Source organism: Archocentrus centrarchus, unplaced genomic scaffold (genome assembly GCF_007364275.1).
Source record: "Archocentrus centrarchus isolate MPI-CPG fArcCen1 unplaced genomic scaffold, fArcCen1 scaffold_24_ctg1, whole genome shotgun sequence".
Taxonomy (NCBI): domain Eukaryota; kingdom Metazoa; phylum Chordata; class Actinopteri; order Cichliformes; family Cichlidae; genus Archocentrus; species Archocentrus centrarchus.
Genome location: NW_022060254.1, coordinates 4,131,218 through 4,158,277, shown reverse-complemented (window position 1 = coordinate 4,158,277; position 27,060 = coordinate 4,131,218). Strand labels below are relative to the sequence as shown.

The 27,060-nt window shown below is 43.2% G+C and overlaps 2 protein-coding genes across 2 annotated transcripts; one reads left to right on the top strand and one right to left on the bottom strand.

The window, feature by feature from the left end:
* Positions 1 to 1,886: 1,886 nt before the first annotated feature.
* Positions 1,887 to 4,162, bottom strand: LOC115775632 (zinc finger protein 239-like; the record flags this gene model as incomplete). The annotated part of the gene is made up of 2 exons (XM_030723101.1): positions 4,139 to 4,162; positions 1,887 to 2,690 (listed from the first exon to the last, which is right to left on the bottom strand). Coding segments are annotated over exons 1-2 (822 nt in total), but the record flags the coding sequence as incomplete, so codon positions are not given.
* An 18,868-nt stretch (positions 4,163 to 23,030) lies between these two features.
* LOC115775631 (uncharacterized) lies at positions 23,031 to 25,512 on the top strand. The gene has a single exon (XM_030723100.1). It carries the CDS (start codon positions 23,031 to 23,033, stop codon positions 25,494 to 25,496), a length of 2,466 nt encoding a protein of 821 aa, XP_030578960.1. The 3' UTR covers positions 25,497 to 25,512.
* The last annotated feature ends 1,548 nt before the right edge of the window (positions 25,513 to 27,060 follow it).

Here is a 27,060-nt window from a genome sequence, read left to right as displayed (position 1 = left end):
CTGCTTCTAAACAAAGATACAAAGACAGTGTAAGTCAGGGAATTCCTTCAACATTTTTATCCTGTACGTCGCCTGGAATAAAGAGCATCTCTGCCAACGTCCAATTACATTTTACTGTTTACATTACAACACTCAGCTTACTGGGATACAATAACTACAATACTACCACCATAATACTGTAATATTAATCATTTAATAGTATGATAACTTTAATGTCATACTAAAGCAATGCCACTGTAACACTGTAATAAGTGAGTGATTTTGGACACAGCTGTGTCTGTTCATTTTTCATACGGCTCATTTCATACAGACTTTCTCCTGCAGCCTTCAAACAAGTCACACTTTGACTCTGTGAGCTGGAGAACGGTGGAACAAAGAGAGGACATGAGAGGAAGATGAGATTCTTTCTAAGGTAAAGACTGTTCAGCAAGTGTCCTTTGATAAACTACTAATTTAAAGCTTACAGGTAACGTTATCATTCATTTTAGAGTTTTAGTCAGATATTGGATCTGTACATGATGTTTCATCTTCTAGAAAGTTTTCTGAAAGCAAATGAAATGATAATTCCATGTTATTCAAAGTTTATAGTGGACAGTAAGTGCAGGCTAAACTGGGTAGTTTGCAGTGTTGTGGTTCAGTTTACAGTGATGAACTCTGTTGGACTGCTGCAGGGCAGACTGTGGGATCCTTGGTCACTGCTAGGTTAGGTCCTGGTAGCAGCAGAGACATTATGAGAGAGAGACATGGAGCTCAACTCTGAACTGAAATTTCTGACTAAATATTAGATAGAAAGATGGTGGAAGTATAACTACCAGGAGAGAAGCTGTTAAAATCTTATTTGTGTACAAAGTCAGAAAACTTTTAGCTGATTTTATCAGATCTGACTGAATATTCTGTGCATGAAGTTTTTAAGTCCCGTTGATCTTTGAAATGAAAGTTAATTTAGATAATGCTTCAAAATAACTGTAAGTGCTCCAGTGTGTTTCAATATGGCTGCAAAGTAACAGGACTCACTTCTAGAAGGAGTCATCAGTTTGAATTTAAGCTGATTGTGTTCTTTAGGGACACTTGCCAAACTCCAGCAGCCATAATGGCAAATGTAACATGGACCTATATATGGTAGGAAGAGGTTACACCACCCAGGAAGCTCCGCCCACACACAGCAACAGGAAACCAGGTGAGTCAAAGACAAACAATGTAAATGGTTTTAAAGGCCCACTTCCAGCTCTGCTGTGGAGACATTAACGTAAACGAGCCAAATATACGACAAAAAGTGGCATCACAAGCAAACAGCAGAGCAGGCAGCCTGTTAAGGACCGACTCCCTGTGACAAATATTTAAACTTTTTGTAGTTTGGCTCTGTTTACTCTGTGCTAACAAAGCTTACAGGTGTTTTTACCTGCAGAGAGAAGAATTTGGGCTTCAAAGCAAAGAATTAAACAGAAATGTTTTGATCATTTGTTCTATGGTTGTATTTTATAATTTATTTTTTATGACAAGAAATTTATTTTTATTCAATATACACCTGACTGAAGAAGGAGCCACTGTAAACCAACATAAAGACCCATATATGCAGAAATAATAATACCATGATATACCAGGAAACTGGTGTATCATAAATAATACAGTGATATAAATGTTTGTCACCACAAAAAGTAATAACTTAGTTTCTTTTGATCATAGAAGCAAAAATCATAACTGAACAGTTGTTCCCAACAGTCAGGCTAAAGTTACAAGATCAAAATAAAAACACATACCTCACAGTAACTGCACTTGTAGAGTCTCTTTCTGCTGTGGATCTGTTGGTGTGCTCTCAGGTGCCGTGGAGCTTTAAAAGTCTTATCACACAGGTCACATTTATGAGGTCTCTCCTCAGTGTGGGTAAACATGTGGCGTTGTAACTGTGAGTCTGTTCCAAACTTTTTGCCACACTGATCACAGCTGTACACATCATGTCCAGTGTGAATGCGTAGGTGTGTATTTCTGTTCCCTATGTGACTGAAAGTTTTTCCACAATAGTCACAGCTGTATGCCTTAATTCCAGAGTGACTAACTTGATGATTCTTTAAGCTGCTACTCTGAGTGAAAGCTCTGCCACACTGATCACAGCTGTACGGCTTCTCTCCACTGTGGATGAGTTGGTGTGTTTTTAAGCTTCCAGCCTGGGTAAAAGACTTTCCACACAAGTCACAGCTATACGGCTTCTCTCCAGTGTGGATGACTTGATGTCTTTTTAAGCTTCCAGCCTGGGTAAAAGATTTTCCACACTGATCACAGCAGTACACATCATGTCCAGTGTGAAAGTGTAGGTGTCTATTTCTGTACCTTAGCTGACTGAAAGTTTTTCCACAATAGTCACAGCTGTATGCCTTAATTCCAGAGTGGGTAACTTGATGATTCTTTAAGCTGCTACTCTGAGTGAAAGCTCTGCCACACTGATCACAGCTGTACGGCTTCTCTCCACTGTGGATGAGTTGGTGTGTTTTTAAGCTTCCAGCCTGGGTAAAAGACTTTCCACACAAGTCACAGCTGAACAGCTTCTCTCCAGTGTGGATCATTTGATGTCTTTTTAGCTTACACTTCCAGGTAAAATCCTTCCCACACTGATCACAGGTGTATTTTTTTCCTCCCTTCCTTCTGTGAGGTTTGTCAGCCTCCTCAGAGCGCTGACTTCTCGCTCCATGTTGGTCCTGCAGTGACAGAGATACAAACAGAGGCAGTGAGTGAAATGCAGTCGTGGAACAAACTTCAGACTCAATTAACCCCTTGACAGGCCGTTTGTAGTCCCTTTTATATGGCAGGCTAGACCCTCCCATTTTTATTGACACCTCATTCGGCCAATCATGTATCTGGCTGCACCAAATCACCTGTCAAATCTACGTGACGCCCTCTGAGTATCACTGGCTCTAGCAAACCCATTTCTTAACATGATTGGCCGAATGAGGTGTCAATCAAAATGGGAGGGTCTAGCCTGCCATATAAAATGCATTTTATTTGGCTGGCGGACCAGACGCGGCTAATTAATAGGATATGAAATGGGTTTTTCAAAGCCAATAATAACCAGAAGGCGTTATGTAGTCTTTCAGGTGATTTCTTTGCTGCCAGTTAAGACGTTAATATTAGAGTAGCCTCCAAAGATCTACTAGGTCTATTACCTCCACCTACTGGTGAAAAAAAAGAGGAAACATAAATTTATGTAAAATTAATTCAAAGCATTAATTGGACATCCTGGTTATAAAGAATCATAACAGTCCAGCTTAAAAATGCCAAAGGATGGGACAACACTGCAAATGGATGAAAGCCATCCTGGAAACTTGTTTTATCTGTGAGCTAACAGACACATCCTGGTCAAAGATGAATCCAAGATTCCTCTCAGGACTACTGCAGGCCACATGAATGCCATAAAAGGGCAGCAAACACACACTTTTTCAAGTACTGTATGCATATATTTTCTAATAAATAACAAAGCAAATATGAGCTCTCTCTCACTGAGTTTCTGATCACACTGACAGACAAACTCCACAGTGTTGAACTGCAGTTTGTGATGGTAGTTGTTGTTCTGCTCTGCAGCCTCTGTGAGTTTGGTGTAGCAGCACATGAAGCAGCTCTCCACCTTCTGCAGCTTCTGCTTAGAGTGACCCTAAAGCTTGAAGCAGATCTTCAGAGCAGAACAAGGACTACTGCCACCAGCTGCAGTCCAACACAGTGGAGTTGGAGTGTGTTGAACCACAGGATGAGAGACTCTGGGGATCACCACAACAGCAACGTCAACAGCTACTGGTACAGCATTTCCAAACCAGTAAGACCTGGAATCAAACTGGTTGGAAAACAATGAGATATAATGAGGAGAGAGTGGAAAAGTGCTATGAAAATATGAAATGTGTAATTATAACAGTAATGAAAATGACATTACAGATCAAATACTGCTCAATGAAAATGATGTATTGTATGATAAATTGTGGGTTTGATCTGAATCTTGATTATTAATGACTTTGTTTCAGTGTCCTGTTAAAATGTGACCTTTTTATTTTGTCTTGTTGTAACTTCAGTGCTAATTGGGACCATAATAAAACAAACCAACAGCAGCTGATGAAGTCACACAGTTTCAATAATAGTGTAACACTGATATTTTTCTCACCTGTTGGGTTGAACTCATTGTTTCCTCTGTAGAGGCTGAAAATGTTCCTCTGCTGCTCCGTCAGACTCTCCTCCTCCTGATGATCAGCTGCAGGAGAACAGATCTGTATTAGAAGCTACCACACTGCACTGTTTGGGGGAATGAGCCCTTTAAGGCTGGATTTGGATTGATACACTTTTGTGGGATGCAGTGGGAAATGCAGCCTTCAACCTTCAAATGTTCAAGTGAACCCAACCAATACACAAAAAATCAATCTTGATCACAAGTGGACAAACTTCTGGCTTCTGTAGACAAAATAAAATCCAACATTTAATCCACAACATGATTAAAACATTCTTCTAAATAAATTGCTTATTATTATTTTACTATCAAGAGACTAGTACCAAAAATGGGAGAAATAATTGTCAAAAGAACTCTTCTGACTTTTAGAGTCAAATTTTTTTTGCAGGTTTCAGCTTAAGCAATTTGCAATAAATCAAAATCAATCCTTAATCAAAATTCAATATTCAGAATCAATTCAAATAAATCAAAAGAATTAATCTCAGTCAATGGATTACTTATGAGCTGGGTTGAGGAATAGGGGCATGGAAGTATCCAATTTTGTCCAATAATCCTTTTAGGGAAGGAAAGGCTTCGAGTGAGTCGCTTGGCCAAAGCGACCGCACCCAATTCCAGTCCGTTGAACACTGCATCTGTGAAGTGGGGAAAAAGGAGAAGTCCAAAAGGAGGATGTTTCTGTCCTTCTGTCAACTGTCCTTTTTATAATCCTTGCGCTGTAGTCCAGAAGTCCTCTCTGACTCAGTACAAAGTCCAAAAGATAGAAATCTGACAGCGAAGCCACCTCCAACTTCAACTGCTAGGCAGGGAGAACACTCGGCAGAACTGTTCAAAGTCGAATTAGTCTCTGTAACCCAGTGGGTTCAAAATCATCATTTCTCCCTATCATTCATGTGTCATGTATTAGTTGTGTGTCAATCACAGATACCCCCCTCTGTTCAAACCTTCCATGGACTGATATGTAATAATCTGAACCCCACTGGCTGAAATTGCTAACCCCGCCCACCTACGCAGCAGAGGCACGTACGCGCTGCAGAAGCAGAGAGAGCAGGAGAGCAGACGACAGCGTGTCAGCCGAGCTGAGTTTCAAACTTGGAAATAAACTGGAGAAAGTGGACAACACGATAACCTGGTTCACTTAAAACCTGTAAGCGAGTGAGAGAGACGGAACCGACCTCTTGGTGGTTTCGAGCAGTGCGAGCGTCTTGGTGAGTGAATTGGGCTGGGCTAGTGCAGAGGCAAAAATAGCTCGGAGGCTAAGAAAGCATCGCAGCTTGAATAGCAGCTAATTAATTGTGGGAAATGGGTGCTATATATTAGTAACCCAGGTTAATTTTATGTTGGTACTGTTTTGTTCTTGACTTGAATTGCATATTTTGTAATGTTTATTTTATTGAAGTCATGTCTCAAGCATAGCTAAAGCTGAACATTTATTTTATTCATTGTAACCATGTTAGGCTGTGATACAGAACACGTGTGTTGCCATCAAGTCTTATTGCAAATAAGCTAATGCTGCACCGGGGAAACGTATGGGAAATGTACTTTTATGCATTTCTATTTAATTTGTGATTAGTCCTCTTAAGTTTAAGTTGGAATTTAAGTGTTATTGAATTATATGGTTCATCATACTGCTTGATTACATTCCTGTACATTTTAAGTAGTATGCCTGAATGTGAAGCAAAATGGGATTTGAAATATATTTCATGATTGAACTGTAGACTTAAGATATGAGAAACTGAGTTAAGAAATACTTGAGCTATATTGAGCTAAAGTGAATTCTTATTGTGATGGTCCTGTATTTATACAGGCTAGCTTTTTTAGACATCGTGAAACTTTTATGGACAGGATTTCTAGGCGTAGCCAGGAGGCGGAAGGCTTCCTCCTTGGTGACCTCAGAGTCTCATCTCTGCTTTTTGCAGATGATGCGGTCCTGTTGGCTTCATCAGTGGGTGGCCTCCAGCTCGCAGTGGAACGGTTCGCAGCCGAGTGTGAAGCATGAGAATCAGCACCTCTAAGTCTGAGGCCATGGTCCTCAGCCGGAAAAGAGCCCTCCTCGGCTCAGGAACGAGTTCTTGCCCCAAGTGGAAGAGTTCAAGTATCTCAGGGTCTTGTTCACGAGTGATGGGAGAAGGGAGCGGGAGCTCGACAGACGGATCGGGGCTGCTTCTGCAGTGATGCAGACGCTGCACCTGTCTGTCGTGGTGAAGAGGGAGCTTAGTGTAAAGGCGAAGCTCTCGATTTACCGAGAGCTTCAGTGATGGGGTCACGAGTGATGGGGTCCCTCCGGATGAGCTGGAGGAGGTGGCTGGGGAGAGGGAAGCCTGGACTTCTCTGTTTAGGCTCCTGCCCCCGCGACCCGGCCCATGGATAAGCAGAGAAGAAAGAAAGGAAGGAAGGAAGGAAGGAAGGAAGGAAGGAAGGAAGGAAGGAAGGATGGATGGATGGATGGATGGATGGATGGATGGATGTCCCCGTGACAAGGAGGATGGCGAGCCACCCATTGAGATTCTGGAACTAAGCTGGCCCAATCCTTGGCCTACAAAGAACGGGTTGTTTTTTCACACCATCCTAGGAACCTAGAACCTGGTCCAACAAGTAGGTTAATTATTCACAACCTATCCAGTTATATATTTTCCTGTACGTGTTACATCTCCACAGAGGGTTTGGTCCAGTCCTCTCTGCAGGGCAGTCCTTGTCTGGGGAAAAACTCCTGAAATTCTCATTTGACGCTTCTGCACTTCATCTTTTTCAATTCAATTCAATTCAATTTTATTTATAAAGCACCAAATCACAACAAACAGTTGCCTCAAGGCGCTTTGCGGGTAAAGACCCTACAATAATACAGAGGAAACCCAACAGTCAAAATGAACCCCTATGAGCAAGCACTTGGCGACAGTGTGAAGGAAAAATTCTTTTTTAACAGACAGAAACCTCCAGCAGAACGGTGAGTTCAGTGAGGCTATGGAAAAGACCTTCGGATGGCATCAAAGCGATTCTGGCAAACCGACAGGCGACTCAGGAGATGAAAGCAGTGCTCCACTCACACGGTTTATAATGCGGGTGGGGTGCTGCTGACTTCAACTGAGGCTATAGTCGGACGGTGGAAGGAATACTTCGAGGACCTCCTGAATCCCACTGACACGCCTTCTGTAGTGGAAGCAGAGTCTGGGGATGAGGGAGATGACTTGACCATCACTGGGGGTGAGGTCACTGAGGCAGTTAAACAACTCCTTGGTGGCAAGGTCCCTGGGGTGGACGAAACTCGCCCTGAGTTCCTGAAGGCTCTGGATGTTGTAGGGCTGTCTTGGTTGACACGCCTCTGCAACATCGTGTGGAGATCTGGGGCAGTGCCAGTGGATTGGCAGACTGGGGTGGTGGTCCCCATCTTTAAGAAGGGAGACCGGAGGGTGTGCTCCAACTTTCGGGGGATCACACTCCTCAGCCTCCCCGGTAAGGTCTATGCCAGGGTGCTGGAAAGGAGGGTCTGTCCGTTAGTCGAACCTTGGATCCAGGAGGAACAATGCGGTTTTCGTCCTGGTCGTGGAATGCTGGACCAGCTCTTTATCCTCTCAAGGATATTCAAGTGTGCGTGCGTGGGAGTTTGCCCATCAAGTCTACATGTGCTTTGTGGACTTGGAGAAGGCATTCGACCGTGTCCCTCGGGGTGTCCTTTGGGAGGTCCTGCGGGAGTATAGGGTGTCTGGCCCATTGTTGCGGGCCATTCAGTCTTTGTACAACCGCAGTGAGAGCTTGGTCCGTATAGCCGGTAATAAGTAGGATTCGTTTCCTGTGGGTGTTGGACTCCATCAGGGCTGTCCTTTGTCGATCTACCGGTCGATCTACGTTCCTACCCTCACCTATGGTCACGAGCTTTGGGTAGTGACCGAAAGAATAAGATTGCGAATACAAGCGGCAGAAATGAGTTTCCTTCGAAGGGTGGCTGGCCTTTCCCTTAGAGATAAGGTGAGGAGTGCGGCCATCTGGGAGGGGCTCAGAGTAGAGCCGCTGCTCCTCCACATCGAAAGGAGCCAGTTGAGGTGGTTCAGGCATCTGATTAGGATGCCTCCTGGCCGCCTCTTGGGTGAGGTGTTCCGGGCATGTCCCACCGGGAGGGGGCCCCGTGGTAGACCCAGGACATGCTGGACGGATTATATCTCTCGGCTGGCCTGGGAACACCTTGGGGTCCCTCCGGATGAGCTGGAGGAGGTGGCTGGGGAGAGGGAAGCCTGGGCTTCTTTGCTTAGGCTCCTGCCCCCGCGACCCGGCCCCGGATAAGCGGGAGAGAATGAATGGATGGATGGATGGATGGATGGAGCTCTCTCAGATTTTCATGCCAAAGGTGTCGGAATTGAACAGTAATTTTACAGGTACAAACAAACTTATCCAAGAGCTGTTTCAAACTAGAGAACTTAAAAATGATTATTTTTAGATATTTTGAGATTCATCCCATGTTTTGTTTTTTTGTTTTCTTGTGTTCTTTTTGTTCCACTTTAGCTTACATAGAAGGTGTGTCAAACTTTAATTTAAGGACATTAAGTTTGTATTTTGAATTTTCTGATGAGTTTGAGACCAAAATGCAAAAGTTAACTTTACAGTTGGATGAAAAATGAGACAGCTGACACTGAGCTTGTAAAAGAAAAAAAAAAACCCACAAACACTTGCAATGAAGAAGCAGCTTACACTCACTCACTCACTCACTCACTCACTCACTCATAGACAGACAGAAGCTCATATTAGCTTTTTGCTTTATCTGACATTTAACTCTAGGTGCATTAAATCAGGTTCACTTTTGGTGGATTTTATCCACTTACTTAGTAAATTGGTAAATTAGTGGTATATGAAAATTGCAAGCTCATTTTTCTCGGGCTGATTAACAAAATAAAAGATTTATAATAAAAGCCATTGAATAAATACATCCTTAGAATATTTATGGGCATTTTGATGTCCTGTCTTAGTTTGTGTAAATTTAATTATTGACCCACAAGACCTGCAGTTCATGGTATTTTGTTTAATTGACAGGGAAAAATTGGAACTTTGTTCACTGGACTTTTTCCACAGGTACCTGAGATCATACCTGAGACATTATGAGCCTTTAACAGGAAACTAACCAGGATGACGGCCATAAGTGAGCAGCTGATGTCTAAAGAGGTGCAGGAATGCATCTCAGGGACGAGTGCTGATTACTGTGGTTTGAACATCCATGGCTTTGGTGAATATGAGCACAGTGTGCTGCATATATAACTATTACCTGTGCACTGATCAGTGATCATTTCTTTATGTTTGCAGTAAGATTTTCATCATGGAACTGGATTTGATCCTGAAGGGATGCAATCCACATTTTTTAATGAATTTGAGGAAATTATTAGATAGTAACTGTTTCATGTTACTGTTTGTCATGTGGGCCAATTTATATGCAGAATTTATTTAGGACTGATGAAATTTAAATGCTAATCCTCTTCACTGAACAACATTGACATATGAAAGACTAATGCTTGTTTTCCTTTTGTTTTTCAGGCCATAAGAAAGTATAGAAAGTAGGTACATACATTATAAATATGACATCATTAAACTCTGTCTTAATTCTTTGCTAAATTCACAATCACAATAGTATAAGATTAGTTTTTACAAAAATCCTCTTCTGGCTCTGAACATCAATACAGTCCTGGCTGACCACCCGAGGTCAGGCTGCTGAAGTTGACCTTAGAAATGTCTAAGATCAAAACAGGGATTGTTGTATTATTCATGGTTTATGCCACATACATTTACTTACGTACGTTTACTTCCCTGAGAAATTTGTCTGGAAAATAACAACTGATTAAAAATACAGAAGCTTATAATGTTCTGTGTCATCATGAACTTTGTGTTCTGACTGTACAATGAACCACACTGATGAAGACTACACAATGATAGAAATGGAGACTTCGAGGTCACCCTGTTGTTGAATTTCTCTGTTTTCCACATTCTGTTTTGTAAATGATGTAATTAAGACTGATATGCTGTGACTATATGAAACTGTAAGTTGAATTAGAAAGTGCCAGCACTTCATGTCATCTCATGGCATGCAGTCTGACCCAGATATCTGAACTGTTTGAAATGGCTTTATTAAATGTAATAATTGGACTCCTTATTCTGATTGTTTGGTGTCATTCCTGTTCGATGAAACAAACACGCAGAAACCTAAAGGCTTAAGCAGCAACACACACACTTATTATTTAAATTCCTTCACAGACCATCACCCCACTGCCTTTATCCAATGGGCTGCTAGACTTAACCATTACTTCATTTTCTATTCACATATGGGTCTCTTAGGTACTTTCCATTCTGGGATATGTCTCAACATGTTTTCAACTTTGCTCTTGCTCGTCTCTAGGCAACAGTTTGAAGTTCCTCATTTACCCTTAGCTCAGTGATTTCACAATTTCCTTAATACACTGCTTCAGCTGTCATTTCTGGCACACTTACACTCATCATTTGATTCTAAATCATATAATTCATTTTTTAACAATTCCATAAATCTGAATTATGATTGTCCACTCAGTACCAGGCTTAGGCTGTAATCAAGATCTCAACTCACTTGACACAGCGAGTCATTCAAATGGAACTTTTTAGGAGTTCACTTCCTCTCGTGTGTTCATCCACAGCAGTTTTCTACTAAACAGCTCGATGCTTACCTTTAGCTGAGCTCACAGACAGAGATTAACGCTGTTCTCAAGTCAGATCCAGGAGATCAGGGTGCGCGGATCGATCCAAGTATAAATAGTATCGATACAAAGGTCGGTAGAGATGTTGGATCGATGCTTTAGTTTGTTTCTCCTCTAAGTTCACTTCGTTTCCTCCAGGAAAAAGCAGCTCTCTCTGTGCTCCAACCACGCAGCCGCTCTTTGCTCCGCCCCCTCCTTCCTGCTGTTGCTGCGCGGTCACGTGACTCCGCTGCGCTCAGATATCAGGTGTGCTGCAAATTCACTGTAACAGCAGCAACTTATAAAGACACGAAAAAGAGCAACAAAGAAACAAAGAGGAGGGAAATCATCATCAATTCATATTAATCATCAATAACATCATCAATTCATATTAATCATCAATAACCTGAGTAAATACAAACTGCACTTTTTCAATCATTTCATGCATTAAGGGAACAAAGTCATCCAAACCTACCTGCCCTGTGGGAAAAACTCATTTCCCCTCGTCTTCAATGACCAATGAACTGTGATGAAGCAGATTGTTGGAAAGCTGACTTCAGTCTCACTGCCACACTCAGGCCTGATTACTGCAGAGCTGCTCAATCACGAAGGCCCTTAAACACAAGCTGTGTGACAAAGTCAAGCAGCTCAAACATGTCAGGAAGCAAAAAAGGAGCTTCCAAGACAAAGAAAGAGAGCGCACAAAGTTTTTTGAGACAAATTTCACGCTTCTGGAGAGCTCCCAGATTCGTTCGCACGTGGTGCGTTTAAATGCTGGTGGAAAGCTGGGTCATCTGAATTTTGCTCGGAGTCTAGTTTTCTTTTCCGCTGAACTTATTTCACTCTATACTTGTGCCGAAGTGGCAAATGGGATACCTCAGCACCCCTTAGTTATAACACATACATCTACATCTACTTTTTAATATTCCAAGACTGTGTACATATATGAATTTGTGAGCTGTACAAATGCAATTTCTTGGTTAACAGAAACGATCACTAGGTGGTGCAATGCTTCAAACAGGCAGTCAAACTGAGAGGCATGAAGGAAGAGTAGGAGACAGTTATGGTGGGGCATCATGGTGGTCCACCCTCAGAAGGAAGTGAAAGTTAAAACCTGCACACTTTGCTATCCGATTATAATGAGTATTTTTAGATTATTTCAGATTGCGTTTTATGTGTCAAGTACTTTGATACAGTTCTTGCATTTCTCTGTTAGCTAGAACTCATCTTTATATGAGCTAAGCTACTTTAGCTCTTGGTAGCTAAGTCCTTGTATTTAGTCTGTACAGTTTAAGCCAGTACATTCCAGATCTATGAAAGCTCTCTCTAAGTTTATCACCAGGCTCGGATATTTTTATGATGTCGACCAACATGTAGGCCTGAGGAACCCCATTCACTAACCATTTTAGGAATCCCCATATATATATATATATATGTGTATATATATATATATACACACACAAACATACATACATACATACATACATACAATTAACAAATTATATGACACTAGCACAATAACATCAACAACACAACAAAGAACACATGGAAACTGAGGGCTTAAATACACAATGGGTAATCAGGGTAAGAGGAAACAGCGGGGCACAGCAGGTGAGGCAAATGAAACTAATAACACAGGGGAAGCAAAACTAAAGACAAAGCACAGGGAAAACCAGGCTGTCAAAATAAAACAGGAAGTGAGAAACCAAGGTACATGCAGACTCAAAATGGGGAACTGGCACACAGACTCAGGACAGAGACGCAGACCTTAGATACAGGGGAAGACAGGGACAAAGGGAACAAGAATCAAAACATACTGGGGAGACATCCTGGCTGCACCCTGGGCGGGTCTCCGCTCCATCAGAGTCGTGTCCAACATTTGGTTCAATAATAGAAACACAAAGTCAAATCAAAACAGGCTCCGTGCATGAAAATGAAAATGTGTCTGTGAACATTGATGTGTGTGTGACTGCATCCTCCTCCTGCCCCATCAAAGCTGCAGCAGGTAAACTTTCCTCCTGACACATGTGAAGGTAACGAGATCAGAGCTGCAGCAGCAGCATGAAGGCAGGGTGCAGTCTAAACTCTGCTTTATGAATATGAACATACGCTCTGACATCAATCATCAGCCCGCTTTATGAAGACAAACTTACAGGAAGTTCAGAAGAAGAAGACCTTTATTAATCCCAGAGGGAAGTTCATGTGTCTGAAGCTCAGCTGCTGTTTGTATGAGCAGTGAAAAGCCTGACGGCTGTGGGTACCAATGATTTCCTGGATCTCTGCGTTTCACAGCAGAGAGAGAGAGAGGAGGCTTCCAGCACTGATGCTCTTTGTTCCATAAAGATGTTAGAAAGTGGCTGATCATAATAAGCTCTGCTCACAAACATTGATGTCTCAGAAAGAAGCACAGCTGCTCACATTTGTCATTAAAGTTGGATTTCAGAGAAGTGTGAGCTTCACATTGTGTCTCTGATCCCAGAGTTTGATGAGACTGTTTCCTTCCTCTGCCCTGTGACAGCTGGGAGAAAGTCTCATGATCATTGGAGCTCAGCAGACTTCAGTCAGATCTGAGCTAAACAGTGGATACAGGCTGAAACTGGATCCCAGCTTCATCTGTGCATCCTCACAGACAGCTGCTGTTTAAAAACAGCTGCACACACACATCACTGCTCCATGTGCTTTTTGGAGACACTTCCAGATCAGAGTGAAGCAGCCCAGTCTCATAATGAGCTCACTAAAATGTGTCTGTATGAGATCTCTATGAGAGAAGAGAGAAGAGCAAAGATGATGTCCAAGGAAACAGGAAGAAAGAACTAAACTAAAGCTTTGGAAACAAGATCTGGGCTGCAGGTGCTCCTCAAAATAGAAACCAGAGCTCAGCTGTTTGGAGGAACACACCCTAGCATGCAGTAATATGACACAGCTCCAAACAGCACACATTTCAGAGCTTTTCCTCAGTGTTTGGATCGTGGCAGTGAACACACATGTTGCTTTAAAGCCACATGCAGTGTGTGAGCATGACTGGCAGCCTGTGCACTGAGACCATGAACGCAGCTGCTTCCCTGAAGCAGCTTCTTCTTCTTCTCTGCATCAAAGTGGCAGAAAGAGCCCAGGCTGCTGTGATCTACCAAAAGGAGGAGGAAGAACATGTGAGGGGAAATCACTCAGATATATCCAGGAATTCAATGCAGCGTCTCAGGGAGCTCAGTCTGTCACAGCTGCTGAGATCAGCTCACTACAGGAACACTCACAGTGTCAGGGAGCTCCTGTCTGGGAACCAGTGCTTTTTATGTCTCTGACCATTTCACTTCCACCATCCATTTAACCCAGGGAGGTCAAAGGTCAGCTTGGTGCAGGCTGCTGAGTTTAGGAGGACGAGCATTTGCTCCTCTGCTGTCATTGGCTCAATGATGTGCTTCTCTCTGTGGCTGGGTTGTATCTGAGCTTATGTCGTACCTATCCCCTGTCAGGCTCAGTGAGGTTCTCAGGGGAACCCGCTGTGTTTAGGTGGCCGTGAATGTGGGTGGGAGAACGTCTGTGGCTGTGCAGGCTGCAGCTTTGTTGCTGCTCTCTTTACCCCACTGCTTTGGAGGGTGGAAATACCCCCACTAGTTAGCTTTGGCTGCTTAGGTAATGGGACAGGGGGGTGTCACCCATTAAACTTTAAGCTTCATGGCTCAATGGTGAGATATGAAAACAATCATCATGGACACATGAGCTTCATAAGGTCGGCCATCTTTATATTTGATATTCATTTCTATGTGAAGAAGCAGAATCAGACTCTTCAATGGTCGAGCTCTCAGTGATCTAAGCAGCTGTTCCACATCTGTTCTTATTGTTGTATCTTCATGTTTCTGCTGCTTCTGTCTCCAGATCTCTGTGGGAAACGGGCTCATTAATCTCAGAGCTTCTTCCTGAACAGCTTCAACAAGGTTACAGATGCTTCATGGCTCAATAACAGCTGCTGCTGTCTGATAGTGTCAGCGAGACCTGAAGCAGCGGCTGATGAGGAAGATGAGGAACACAACGATCTGCAGAGATCCTCCATGTGCAGTCAGCACAGCGGCTGCATTAGTGGCTCTTTGAGTTTCCTTCCATCTGCTGTGAAGCTGCAGCACAACAAACACAAAAACACATCTTTGGCAAATCTGGGATCGTAAATCCAAATGTGTCCTAATCAAAGTGTCGCTGCTTAGTGGAAACACAGCATCAGGACCCAGAAAGCTCTGAGATGAAGTCCAGCAGCTCAGATATAGTGTGATGATCAGAAGATCAAAGCTGTTTAAAGTCACATTTTTGTAACTGTGAATCAGTTCAAAGAAGTGAGCTTTTCTCTTTGTGTTAAACACCAACAGCAGCTTCTCAGGCCGAGCTTCACTGAAGCACAACCAGAAACTGAGTGGCAGCAACCGTCCCTCCAAATGTCTCATGATAACAAGAAAAACAGCCTTTCAGTTCACGCCCTCAAACATTTCTTCCTCCACTTCTTCTGAATGTGCTCTGCTGTGTGTGCTGCTGTGAAGACAACAACAACTACAGAGGAGGATCTTGTGTTTGCAGCGTGCAGCTTGAATGTGCTGTGTAAGGGGGAAGAACAGCCACAGTTATGGACAGCAAACAATCCTCAAGTGCAACATTAAACATGGATTTAAAGATCATGTTAGAGAGGTGAGTGGACCCACTTTATGTCAAAATGAGTGATTTATGACGGGCAATAAAAATGTGGTTTATGCCATGTCATAATTTTACAACCGGATATCATATTTCTATATTCTATATGAAATATTTTTTATAATATTTCATATTTCATAAACTGTGAAAATGTAGGTCAGGAATGCTTGTGTACAACCTGTTGTAACTGTGTGCACCCACAGATCAGGGAGATTTTATTTTATTTCTTAATGAACAAAATAAAACCAGCTGTTTTTAATCCGATTGACTCGGTGCAGCTCCTTTTCTCATCGACATGGCCAAAACGCAGTGCGGCTGTGGACCGTGGTGGAAATCGCTGTTTAATTTTATGTGTTTATGTTTTATTCCTTCTAAAAAAATAACAGAAATAAAAATCCACTTGAAATGCCAATGCAACACACAGATTGCAAAGCATTATTTGCAGAAGGTTTTGTGTCTGGAAGGTTTCACCCCGGATGCTTACAGGCTGATGGGAGCTGTCGAGTTCTATCTACATGAATTAAAGGAGGCCAAAGACATTGAACAAGCTCTTTGTCGGGGTCAAACTCACCACAGTCGACCAGGTATCAGCTGTGGCTTTAAGAGAGGGCTGCCTATCTGTGTGTGTGTGTGTGTGTGTGTGTGTGTGTGTGTGTGCGTGCGTGCGTGCGTGTGTGTGTGTGTGTGTGTGTGTTGTCAAATTCCCAAATTGTTGTGTGTAATTGCTTTTCAAATTGTTGTGTGTATTTGTTTTTGATTTAGTATTAATAGTTTTGTAATCTTTCTAAGCATTTGTGAAATAAAGATATTAAAAAACAAAACTTGAACTTCCTTTACTAGCATATCATGACACATCAAATTTTCTAAAGTGGGTCAGGGTAAAGTTCATTCAGTAAATATATTACACCGTCACATCAAAAGTGTCCTCATACGTTATCAGTACATTAAAAAACACAGATGGGTGAAACTGCTACACTGAAAAAACTAGTTTTGCTCCTAGTTTTGCTCCAAGGTGTACAGAAGGAATCAGGGGCTCGTTTCAATAAGAAGCAGGTGGAAGACTTCCTCTCAGGGGAGGATGCCTACACATTACATAAACCTGTAAGAATTAAGTTCCCCAGAAATAGAGTTTTTGTTCCGAGGCCTTTGAATCAACTACAAGCAGATATTTGTGACATGCAAACTTTGGGGAAGCACAGTAAGGATTTTAAATATCTATTAACAGTTATCGATGTTTTTTCCCCCCAAAAAACATATGCTGCTCCTTTAAAAACAAAAACAGGTGTTGAGGTGTCTCGTGTTTTTGCAAAAATTTTGGAACAAAGCGGTACTCCGGAGAAGTTACAAACTGATAAGGGGGGGGTGAATTTTTTTAATACAGCTTTTCAGAAATTGATAAAGAAAAAAAGGTATTAATCATTTTTCGACCGCAAGCGAGCTCAAAGCCTCTGTTGTGGAACGTTTTAACGGAACCCTTAAATCTAAAATGTACAGATATTTTACAGCATTCAACACATTTAGGTATATCGATGTGTTAGCTGACTTATTGATCAGTTATAACAACAGTTATCACAAGTCTATTAAAATGACCCCTAATCAAGTAAACTCTGAAAACACACCCTTGGTATTTAAAATTTGTATGATTCTTTCCACACACAGAGAAGGTGAAGATGAAATTTAAAGAGGGAGATTTAGTTAGACTGTCCAAAGTTCACGGTGTATTTGACAAGAGGTATGAACGGGCATGGACAAGTGAAATCTTTTCTGTGGTCAAATGTATTCCAACTACACCACCTGTCTATAAAATTAAAGATTATGAAGGTGACGACATTACAGGATCATTTTATGAGCAAGAACTACAAAGGATTAAGGTCGGCAAAGACAAACTCTCTCAGGTGGAAAAAATAATAGCTAAACGCAAGCAGGTTGCTGAGAGATTTGTTCTGGTTAAATGGAGAAATTGGCCATCCAAATTTAAGAGCTGGATTAAACAAAAGGACCTTAAAACCAGAGTGAAGGAAGTAAAGTTTTCAGTGGATCCTCGTAAAACCTCAGAATGACTCGGCCAAATCAAAGTTTTTATGTCACGCTACCTTCAAATGCAAGTATGGATGTTTTCGAGAATAATACAAGCTCCAGCTTTAGAGTTGATCTCGCCACTCATCTGGATTTAGATGGTGAGTGACAAGTGGCATTAACAGAGATTTCATATCCTAGAACCTGGTTGAATCTACCTGACGACGTTGCATTTTTCGAATGGAGAAAGCGAACAACACCCCACCAAAAACAATCACCTGTTCATAAAGCATATTTACATGGAGGCTTTTATTCAGACCTCGGCCAGCTGAGAGCTGAGCTGGAGGGGGTCCTGCGCAAAATTGACCCAGAGACCAAGATAAGATTTAACCCCTTACAGAGAAAATTTGAATTTGTAGGTAATAATTTGTTCCACATACGAGTACAGGACTCCACTGTCTTACATGCTTGGTCTACATTCAGGTAGCTGGTGGAAATGTGACAATGTTGCACCATTCCCGGCGGATATAAATGCTGGTAGTTACCACCTTTATTGTTATTCTGACGTTGTTAGACTGCAGCTTGTAGGCGACTCTTATGTTCCTTTACTACGTACAGTAAAGGTAGAGGGTGAATACGGGGACATCGTAACACAGTGTTACCATAAGCCTGACTACGTGGCTGTTTCTAAAAATCATTTGGAGACGATTCAAATCGAAATCAAGACCGATCAGAACAAACCGGTGAAGTTCACTTATGGAAAGACAATTGTGAAACTACATTTCAGACCAGCCAAAAGCTTCTAGCCTTTTCAAAAATGATCGCTGATAATAATAGGTTTATAGCATATTATCAGGCACAGGCAGGGCATGGTCTGCCTGGGTTTAGTGGGGCCCTGTGATGTATGGAAGGGGGCTGGCCTCCATGTTTGCTAAACTGTTCAGATTTGTATCCCCCTTTGTTAAAAGAGGCTTCAGCGTGGCCCAGCCCCACCTCAAGATAGCTGTGAAAAATATTGCATCAGACGTCCTCACCAAAGCTGTAGGTCATTTTAATAGACCCGAAAATCAGGAAGGAGCAGGAATAGCCGTGTTGTCCAGACGACCTGTGAAGCGTCTCCCAGGGACGCGAGTTGCGGGGTATAAAAATCCCCCAAAGCAACAGAAGAAACAGAAGAGGAAAACACTCGTAACCAGCAGCCACACCAGCAAGAAATCTATCAAACACTTGAAAGAAATCTTTTAGAAGTAAAGGATGGCCCTGCTCCGTGAAAAATCTGCCGAGTGCACTCTGGGTGAGCTGGATCTTTTCACAGCACCGCTCTCCCAGCTATCAGTGGATGAGAAAGCTTACATGGAGGTTAGGCCAATTGCCTCAGTGTCTGGCGGAGGGCCACTTGAATTTTTTATCCCTGGTAATGGAACGCATTATCTGGACCCAAACGACACCCTGTTGTATCTCAGATTGAAAGTAACTAATGAGGATGGGTCTGCTTTGGAGGTGGATGAACGTGTAGCCCCTATCAATTATCCGCTGAACACAATTTTAGCCAGTGTGATGTCACCCTTAGGTGACCGGCTAATTTCGCAGGCCAGCTCGACAGACGCTTACCGGGCTATCATTGAGACATTGCTGAATTAATCGGACCATACTCTAAGAAGTCAATTCAGTGCTGGGTGTTAGAGCCATTTTTTTGTTTGAAATAAAGTGTTTATTTATGTACATAGATTTATATTTGGGAATAATATTTTGCAGAATTTTGGGCTTATTTGGACACTTGGGAATTGTCGTGTGCATGTTTAGTATTATACAAATTAATTTTGTATTTTTGAAGTTTTACCTAGATGCTAAATACTGTGGTGCATTTTGATTGGCTATTGGTTTGATATGAAACCGTCAGGACGCATGAAGAACGTCAGTGGAGAAGCCGCGAACCCTAGGAGCACCACAGTCTTTTGACCGTCACATTTCAGATAGATATTTTGATAGGAGTTTTGAATTCATCTTTTGTTTTGTATGATTTTCAGTTACTATAAAGAAAGACATCAAACTCAAGTTTTGGATTCAAGACTTTTATTTCTGTTTCGTGTCGCGTCCGAAAGTACTCAAGAGGTTCACGGCTAGTGAGTCTCCTGCACTCACATTCAAGTCAAAAGACTGCCCATCCACGAGGCTGCGTTACCGAGGCGAGTGGAGGACATGAGAAGTTGGATGCTGTCAGCTCAGTAAGAAGACAAAGCCAACTGAAATCGCCTTCCAGGTTTGAGAGGGACTGGAACAGTAAAAGAAATACTTCGACTGCAGTGCTGGCTAAAATAAGCTTTCCCTGGGTCAGGTATGATATTCTCTTCTCATTTTCGTTAGCCTGCTACGCTAGTTAGCGCGCTAGCTATCCTGCTAAGGTGACTGTGCAAAATCTCCAGTAAATGCCCAAAGGATTTCCAGCTCAGAAAGTCATTCATGTTCATGCCAAACGATCTTCCACAAGTAGTACCTCTTTTCACAAGTGTCTGTGAATGTGCTGGAAGAGTTTAGAAGCTGTGAGGAATTTCGAGAATAGTCACAGTTAATGTGTGAAGCTTTATCGGTGAAATAATATGGCTGAATTCAATGCTGAGTCAAACGCGGATGCGCTTGCGCTTAGTGACCAGAAGAGGGCACCAAAGCCCACGGAAAGGGCAGTGGAGGAGAAAATCAGAAGATTGAGAGATGAGAGAAGGGGAAAGTTGGCGCAGTTGACAAAGCAACGAAATGAGATTGAAACGTTGAAACAAGATGAAGGCAATGTTGAAAGCTTACAATGGGAAATTCTACCTAAGCTAGAAAAATGTTTTGGAGAGTATAAACGTCTTAACGAAGAATTATGTGAGCTTATGAGTGAAGAGGAACGAAATACTGATCAAGAGACATTCCTAAGCAGATGTGAGGAATTAAATGCATACATAACGAACTAAATGAGTGGATTGAAAATGTGCACACTTATTCTCATGAAGAGGAGGATAATGTTACAGCACAGGATAGTGTTTCGGAGACTTTCACAGTTAGGAGTCGTGCATCTCAGCAATCTAACACCAGTTCAGTGCGCTTGAGACTCAAAGCAGAGCACGAAGCACTGATAAAGCAAGCAGAAGCAATGGAAAAGAAAAAAGAGCTTGAGGAAGAAGAAATGCGTTTGAGAGCAGAACAAGCACGTTTGAAGGCAAAAAGGATCAGTTAAAGCTTGAAACTGACATTGCTGCTTCACAAGCTAAATTAAAAATTTATGAAGAATACGAAGAAGTGCAGGAATCTGTTTATGATTTACTGGGCCCAGTAACAAAGCCTAAAGCTGAATCTAGGTATTTGACAGAAAGTAAAGAGGAGTTTACTAGTCATGATTATGGACACATTGGAGGTGCAAAACCACGATATGATGTCAAGCCTAAATCAGCTGCGCCAGTTATCTCTTCACGGAGAGGGCAATCATCGGGAAGGCACATGACTGGCAACACTCAGAATGCCAATTCTGCTGATGACCTGTATCGGGTGCTACAGCGTCAAAATCAAGTGACTGAAATGCTCATCAAGCAACAGAGTCTGACTCAACTGCCTCACAGAGACATACCAGTATTTACAGGAGATCCCCTGACATACAGGTCTTTCATTAGAGCTTTTGAGCACGCTATCGTTAGCAAGACGGACAGTCAGCAAGATCGCTTGTATTACCTGGAACAGTTTACGAGTGGGGAGCCACTTGAACTCATTCGCAGTTGCGAGCACATGAGACCAGACAAGGCTTACAAAGAAGCCAGAGCGTTACTCAACCGTCATTATGGTGACGAACTGACAATTGCAAATGCTTATATCAAGAAAGCAATGGATTGGCCACAGATAAAGCCAGACGACAGGAAAGGATTGAAAAATTATGCCTTGTTCCTGATTGGATGTAGTAACACAGTAAGTGACGTGGACTACATGGACGAGATGAACAATCCTACCACTATGAAGAGCATCTTGTCCAAACTTCCATTTAAGCTGAAAGAGAAATGGAGGGGCCATGCCTACGATATTTATGAAAAACAGAGAAGAAGAGCCAGATTCCCCGACCTGGTGGACTTTGTGTATCATCAAGCCAAAGTCGTCAATGACCCACTGTTTGGTGATATCTTGGACACCACCGCAGGTAAACAGGCAGACACACGGAAGAAGTCCAGCTCAGGAAAAGGTGAGTCAAAGCGAAGCAGCTTCGCTGTAAATGTGACTGCTACGGAGAAGAGCGCCCCCAAAGGCCAAGCTGAGAAGAAAGCAGGTAAGTCAGGCAGCGCTTTCCAAAGTCCCTGTTTGTTCTGCAAGAAGAACCATGCACTCAGCGCGTGCAACAAGATCAAGAAAACATCAGAATGAAAGAATTGACTTTTTGAAGTCACAAGGGCTTTGTTTTAGCTGTCTGACAGCAGGACACCTATCCAAGGATTGTAAGAAAAACAGCTCATGCCCTGAGTGTTCCTTTAAGCATCCTGCTATCCTGCACGTTGTGAAGGAAGAGTCCACACAAGAAAGGAATAGTGCAGATGACAGCGCATCGTGTGCAGCTGAAGAAACGAACGCTCTCGTGTCAGCAGGATGTGGAAGATGTGACCACATTGGGGCCGGGAACAACGCATGTATTCTTCCCATCGTACCTGTGCAGATAAGACACAAGAAGGGCTCAAGTGTAATCAAGACGTATGCGTTCCTGGATCAAGGAAGCACTGCAACTTTCTGTACTGAGGACTTGGCGAAGAAATTGAACGTCCGAGGAAGGAAGACAGCGTACATTCTTCACACCATCTCACAGGAACAGAAAGTCAGCAGCTATGTCCTAACAGATCTGGAGGTGAGTGGCTTAGATGGACAAGACTACATCAAGCTGCCCAACGTATACACACACCCTGACATACCTGCAAAGAGAACCAATATACCACAGAAGAAAGATTTGGAAAAGTGGTCTTACCTGAACCGAGTCCATCTTCCAAAACTGGAATCAGAGATCGGCCTACTCATCGGTTCCAATGCTCACAAGGCTATGGAGCCATGGGAGATCGTTAACAGCCGAAATGACGTGAAGACTGCGCTAGGGTGGGTGGGTGTTGAACGGACCTATCAGCAGATGTCCAGAGAAAGAATCCGGTAGTGCTGAGGTACAGAGTTTCTCAGTGAATCGCATCTCTGTTCTGAGCATAGAAGACATGTTGATGAGGCACTATGAGGCTGACTTCCCCGAACGCCGGTGTGAGGACAAACAAGAGCCATCACAACATGACAAACAGTTTATGCACACTGTGACGACATCAGCACATCTGACCGGTGGACATTACACCATCAAGCTGCCTCTGAAGGAAGACTCTGTGAGGATGCCATGCAACCGTGGTATAGCTGAGCAACGGCTCAACTCCTTGAAGTGAAAGTTCATCAGAAATGCAGACTTCTTTCAAGAGTATAACAGCTTCATGAACAACATCCTGGAGAAAGGCTACGCCACCAGAGTCCCAGATGAGCAGCTGAGTCGCAGTGATGGGAGGGTGTGGTTCATCCCACACCACGGGGTGTACCACCCGAAAAAGAAAAAGTTGAGGGTCGTGTTCGATTGCGCGGCAACATACCAAGGAGTGTCGTTGAACGACAGACTGCTACAAGGCCCGGACCTTACAAACACGCTAATTGGAGTGCTGCTGAGGTTCAGGCAGGAGCCTGTCGCACTGATGGCGGACATCGAATCCATGTTCTACCAGGTGCGGGTTCCAGATGAAGACGCAGACCTGTTGCGCTTCCTTTGGTGGCCAGGCGGGAATCTGAACGAACCAGTGGAAGAGTACAGGATGTGCGTGCACCTATTTGGGGCCACGTCGTCCCCCAGTTGCGCTTCATATGCGCTCAGGAGAACAGCACAAGACGCAGCCACAACTACTTCACCAGAAGCGGCAGAGACAATCCTCAAGAATTTCTATGTGGACGACTGTTTGAAGTCAGTTGCTACTGAAGAGGAAGCTGTGCATCTTGTGAAGGAGCTGACGAAGTTGTGTGCCAGTGGCGGGTTCCACTTAACCAAGTGGGTAAGCAACAGTAGGGCCTTGCTGTGTTTCATTCCTGGCAACGAAAGAGGAGCTGAAGTTAAAGATCTGGACTTGCAGCAGGACGAACTACCAGTAGAACGAGCATTAGGAGTGCAATGGTGCAAAAATTCCGATAGCTTCAAGTTCAAGATTCAGCTGTCTGACAAGCCATGCACAAGACGAGGCATCCTTTCGGTTGTTAGTTCGGTGTATGACCCGATGGGTTTCTTGGCGCCGCTACTCCTGCCCGTCAAGCTCATTCTGAGAAACCTTTGCAAAGACAAAACAGGGTGGGATGAGGAAATCCCGCAGAAGCCACAACAAACATGGAAGAAGTGGCTAGCAGACCTTGACAAGCTGTCGGAGCTCAGCGTGAGCAGATGTTTCAAGTCCAGCTCATTCGGACTAACCAAGGTTGCGCAAATCCACCATTTTTCAGACGCAAGTCAAGATGGATATGGGGTTGTGTCATTCCTCCTGCTGACGAATGAGAAGGAACAGAAACACATTTGCTTCTTGATGGGAAAGTCCCGAGTCGCTCCGCTCAAACAAGTTACGATACCAAGAATGGAGTTGACAGCTGCCATGGTCTCAGTCAAGGTTGACCGGGTGCTGAAAGAAGAACTCCAAGTTCCCTTGACACATTCCATCTTCTGGACAGATAGTACGACCGTACTAAGGTACATTGAAAATGACGCTCTTCGTTTCAAAATGTTTGTGGCTAACCGTGTCTCTTTCATTAGAGAAGCCACCACAAGAGCTCAGTGGAAGTATGTCAACACCTCCCAGAACCCAGCTGATCAAGCTTCAAGAGGCTTAAAGATCGAAAGTTTTATGTCAAGCGACAACTGGTTTCAAGGGCCTAGCTTCCTGAGCGATCCAGATGACTGGCCAGAGCAACCTGAGCAGTCTACTTACCTGTCAGAAAGTGATGAAGAGGTGAAGACATCCGCTGCTGTATCATGCACGAATCCAGTGGTCGACAACACAGATCCAGTGAACCAACTTGTGGAGTATTACTCTAGCTGGTACAGACTAAAAAAGGCAACTGCTTGGATTCTGCGCCTAAAAGAGATACTGCAACACCTGCGTGAGAAAAGAAAAGAATTAGAGAGCGCTGTGAAAGAATCTGAACATGACACAGGGAAACACAAACCAATGGTTGAAGAACAAATGAACATCTGTAAAAAGAACCTGAAAAAGCGAATGCTCACAGTTAAAGAGTTATCCAGAGCAGAAATGGAGCTGATCAAGTACAGCCAGAGACAGACTTACGCTGAAGAAATAAAAGCTCTACAGCAAGGAAACAAAAGTGTGAAAAGAACCAGCCCAATTTTTAAATTGGATCCATGCCTGCAAGATGGTGTTTTGAGAGTAGGGGGCCGTCTGAACAGATCAGCGATGCCTGAGGAGGCCAAGCATCCTGCCCTTCTGTCGAAACAGCACAGAGTAGCCTACCTCATTCTCCACCATACACACCTAGAAACCGGATGCGGCGGCAGAAATCTTGTCCTGGCAAGATTACGACAACGATACTGGATACCTAGAGCTAATGCAGCAGCCAGAACAGTGATCACAGAGTGCAACCTCTGCAAAAGACTGCATGCAAAGGCTGGGGAGCAGAAAATGGCAGACTTGCCGCAAGATCGACTGCTACCTGACAAACCGCCTTTTACCAACACAGGCATGGACTACTTTGGTCCTTTCGAGATAAAAAGAGGACGAGCCAAGGTCAAACGATATGGAGTGCTCTTCACATGTCTGACAGTCAGAGCAGTGCATGTAGAAGTTGCATACTCCCTCGACACGGACTCGTGTATCAACGCTCTGCGTCGGTTCCAAGCCAGACGAGGCCAAGTATGAATCATTCGTTCCAACAACGGCACTAACCTGGTCGGCGCAGAGAGGGAGTTGAGACAAGCCTTGAAAGAACTGGACCAGACCCGCATCAATGAAGCTATGATGCAGAAGGGAGTGCAATGGCTGTTCAACCCGCCTGCTGCATCTCATCATGGCGGCATTTGGGAACGTCAAATTCGTACCGTGAGGAAGGTCTTACGCTCTGTTGTGAGGCAACAATCATTAGACGATGAAGGACTACAGACCTTTCTGTGTGAAGTTGAGAGCATCATCAATGGGAGACCAATTACCACCAACACAGATGACCCCAACGACCTTGAGCCGTTAACCCCAAATCATCTACTCCTGTTGAAGGCGCAACCCAGCATGCCACCTGGTATGTTCAGTAAAGATGACGTCTATGCGCGGCGGCGCTGGAGACAAATCCAGTACATGACGGATTTATTCTGGAGGAGGTGGACCCAGGAGTATCTGCCACTTCTGCAAGAGCGGCAAAAATGGCTTGGATTGAAGAGGAGCTTCAAGGTTGGAGACGTCGTCCTTGTCGCGGATCCATCCCTGGCTAGGAATTGCTGGGTGCTGGGCAGAATCACCAAAGTTATGCCTGACTCCAGAGGGGTGGTCCGAATTGCTGAAGTCCGGACGAAGACCAGCACCATCCAAAGACCAATAACCAAAATTTGTTTATTGCAGGGAGAAGAATAAAGAAAGAAGGGAAAGACTTACCTGAACAGACATATACTTACCTGTAGATAAAGAAGATTAGACTTACATGAAACCTGAAAAGAGAGAAGAAAGTTAATGATAAGTTAATGGTGTAAGATATGTTGTAGAAGAATGGTAATGGCTCTGAGTTTAAGTTTAAGTTGATAATTGCCATGCTAAGGCCTAGTCAATTAGGGGCCGGGATATGTTAGAGCCATTTTTTTTGTTTGAAATAAAGTGTTTATTTATGTACATAGATTTATATTTGGGAATAATATTTTGCAGAATTTTGGGCTTATTTGGACACTTGGGAATTGTCGTGTGCATGTTTAGTATTATACAAATTAATTTTGTATTTTTGAAGTTTTACCTAGATGCTAAATACTGTGGTGCATTTTGATTGGCTATTGGTTTGATATGAAACCGTCAGGACGCATGAAGAACGTCAGTGGAGAAGCCGCGAACCCTAGGAGCACCACAGTCTTTTGACCGTCACATTTCAGATAGATATTTTGATAGGAGTTTTGAATTCATCTTTTGTTTTGTATGATTTTCAGTTACTATAAAGAAAGACATCAAACTCAAGTTTTGGATTCAAGACTTTTATTTCTGTTTCGTGTCGCGTCCGAAAGTACTCAAGAGGTTCACGGCTAGTGAGTCTCCTGCACTCACACTGGGCTTTTCATAAAAGATACGGCAGGAGCTTTAGACTCCTATGTGGTTAACAATGGTCCTAATAAGGGGTTAGTTAAGAGGGCGGCCTATTGCGAGCGTTCAAAGGAGTTTGAAGTCATAGCGCCCCTGCATGCGGATATTTTTTTTTGCGAGAGACTGCTGTTAAATTCTGTGGACCTTAAAATAA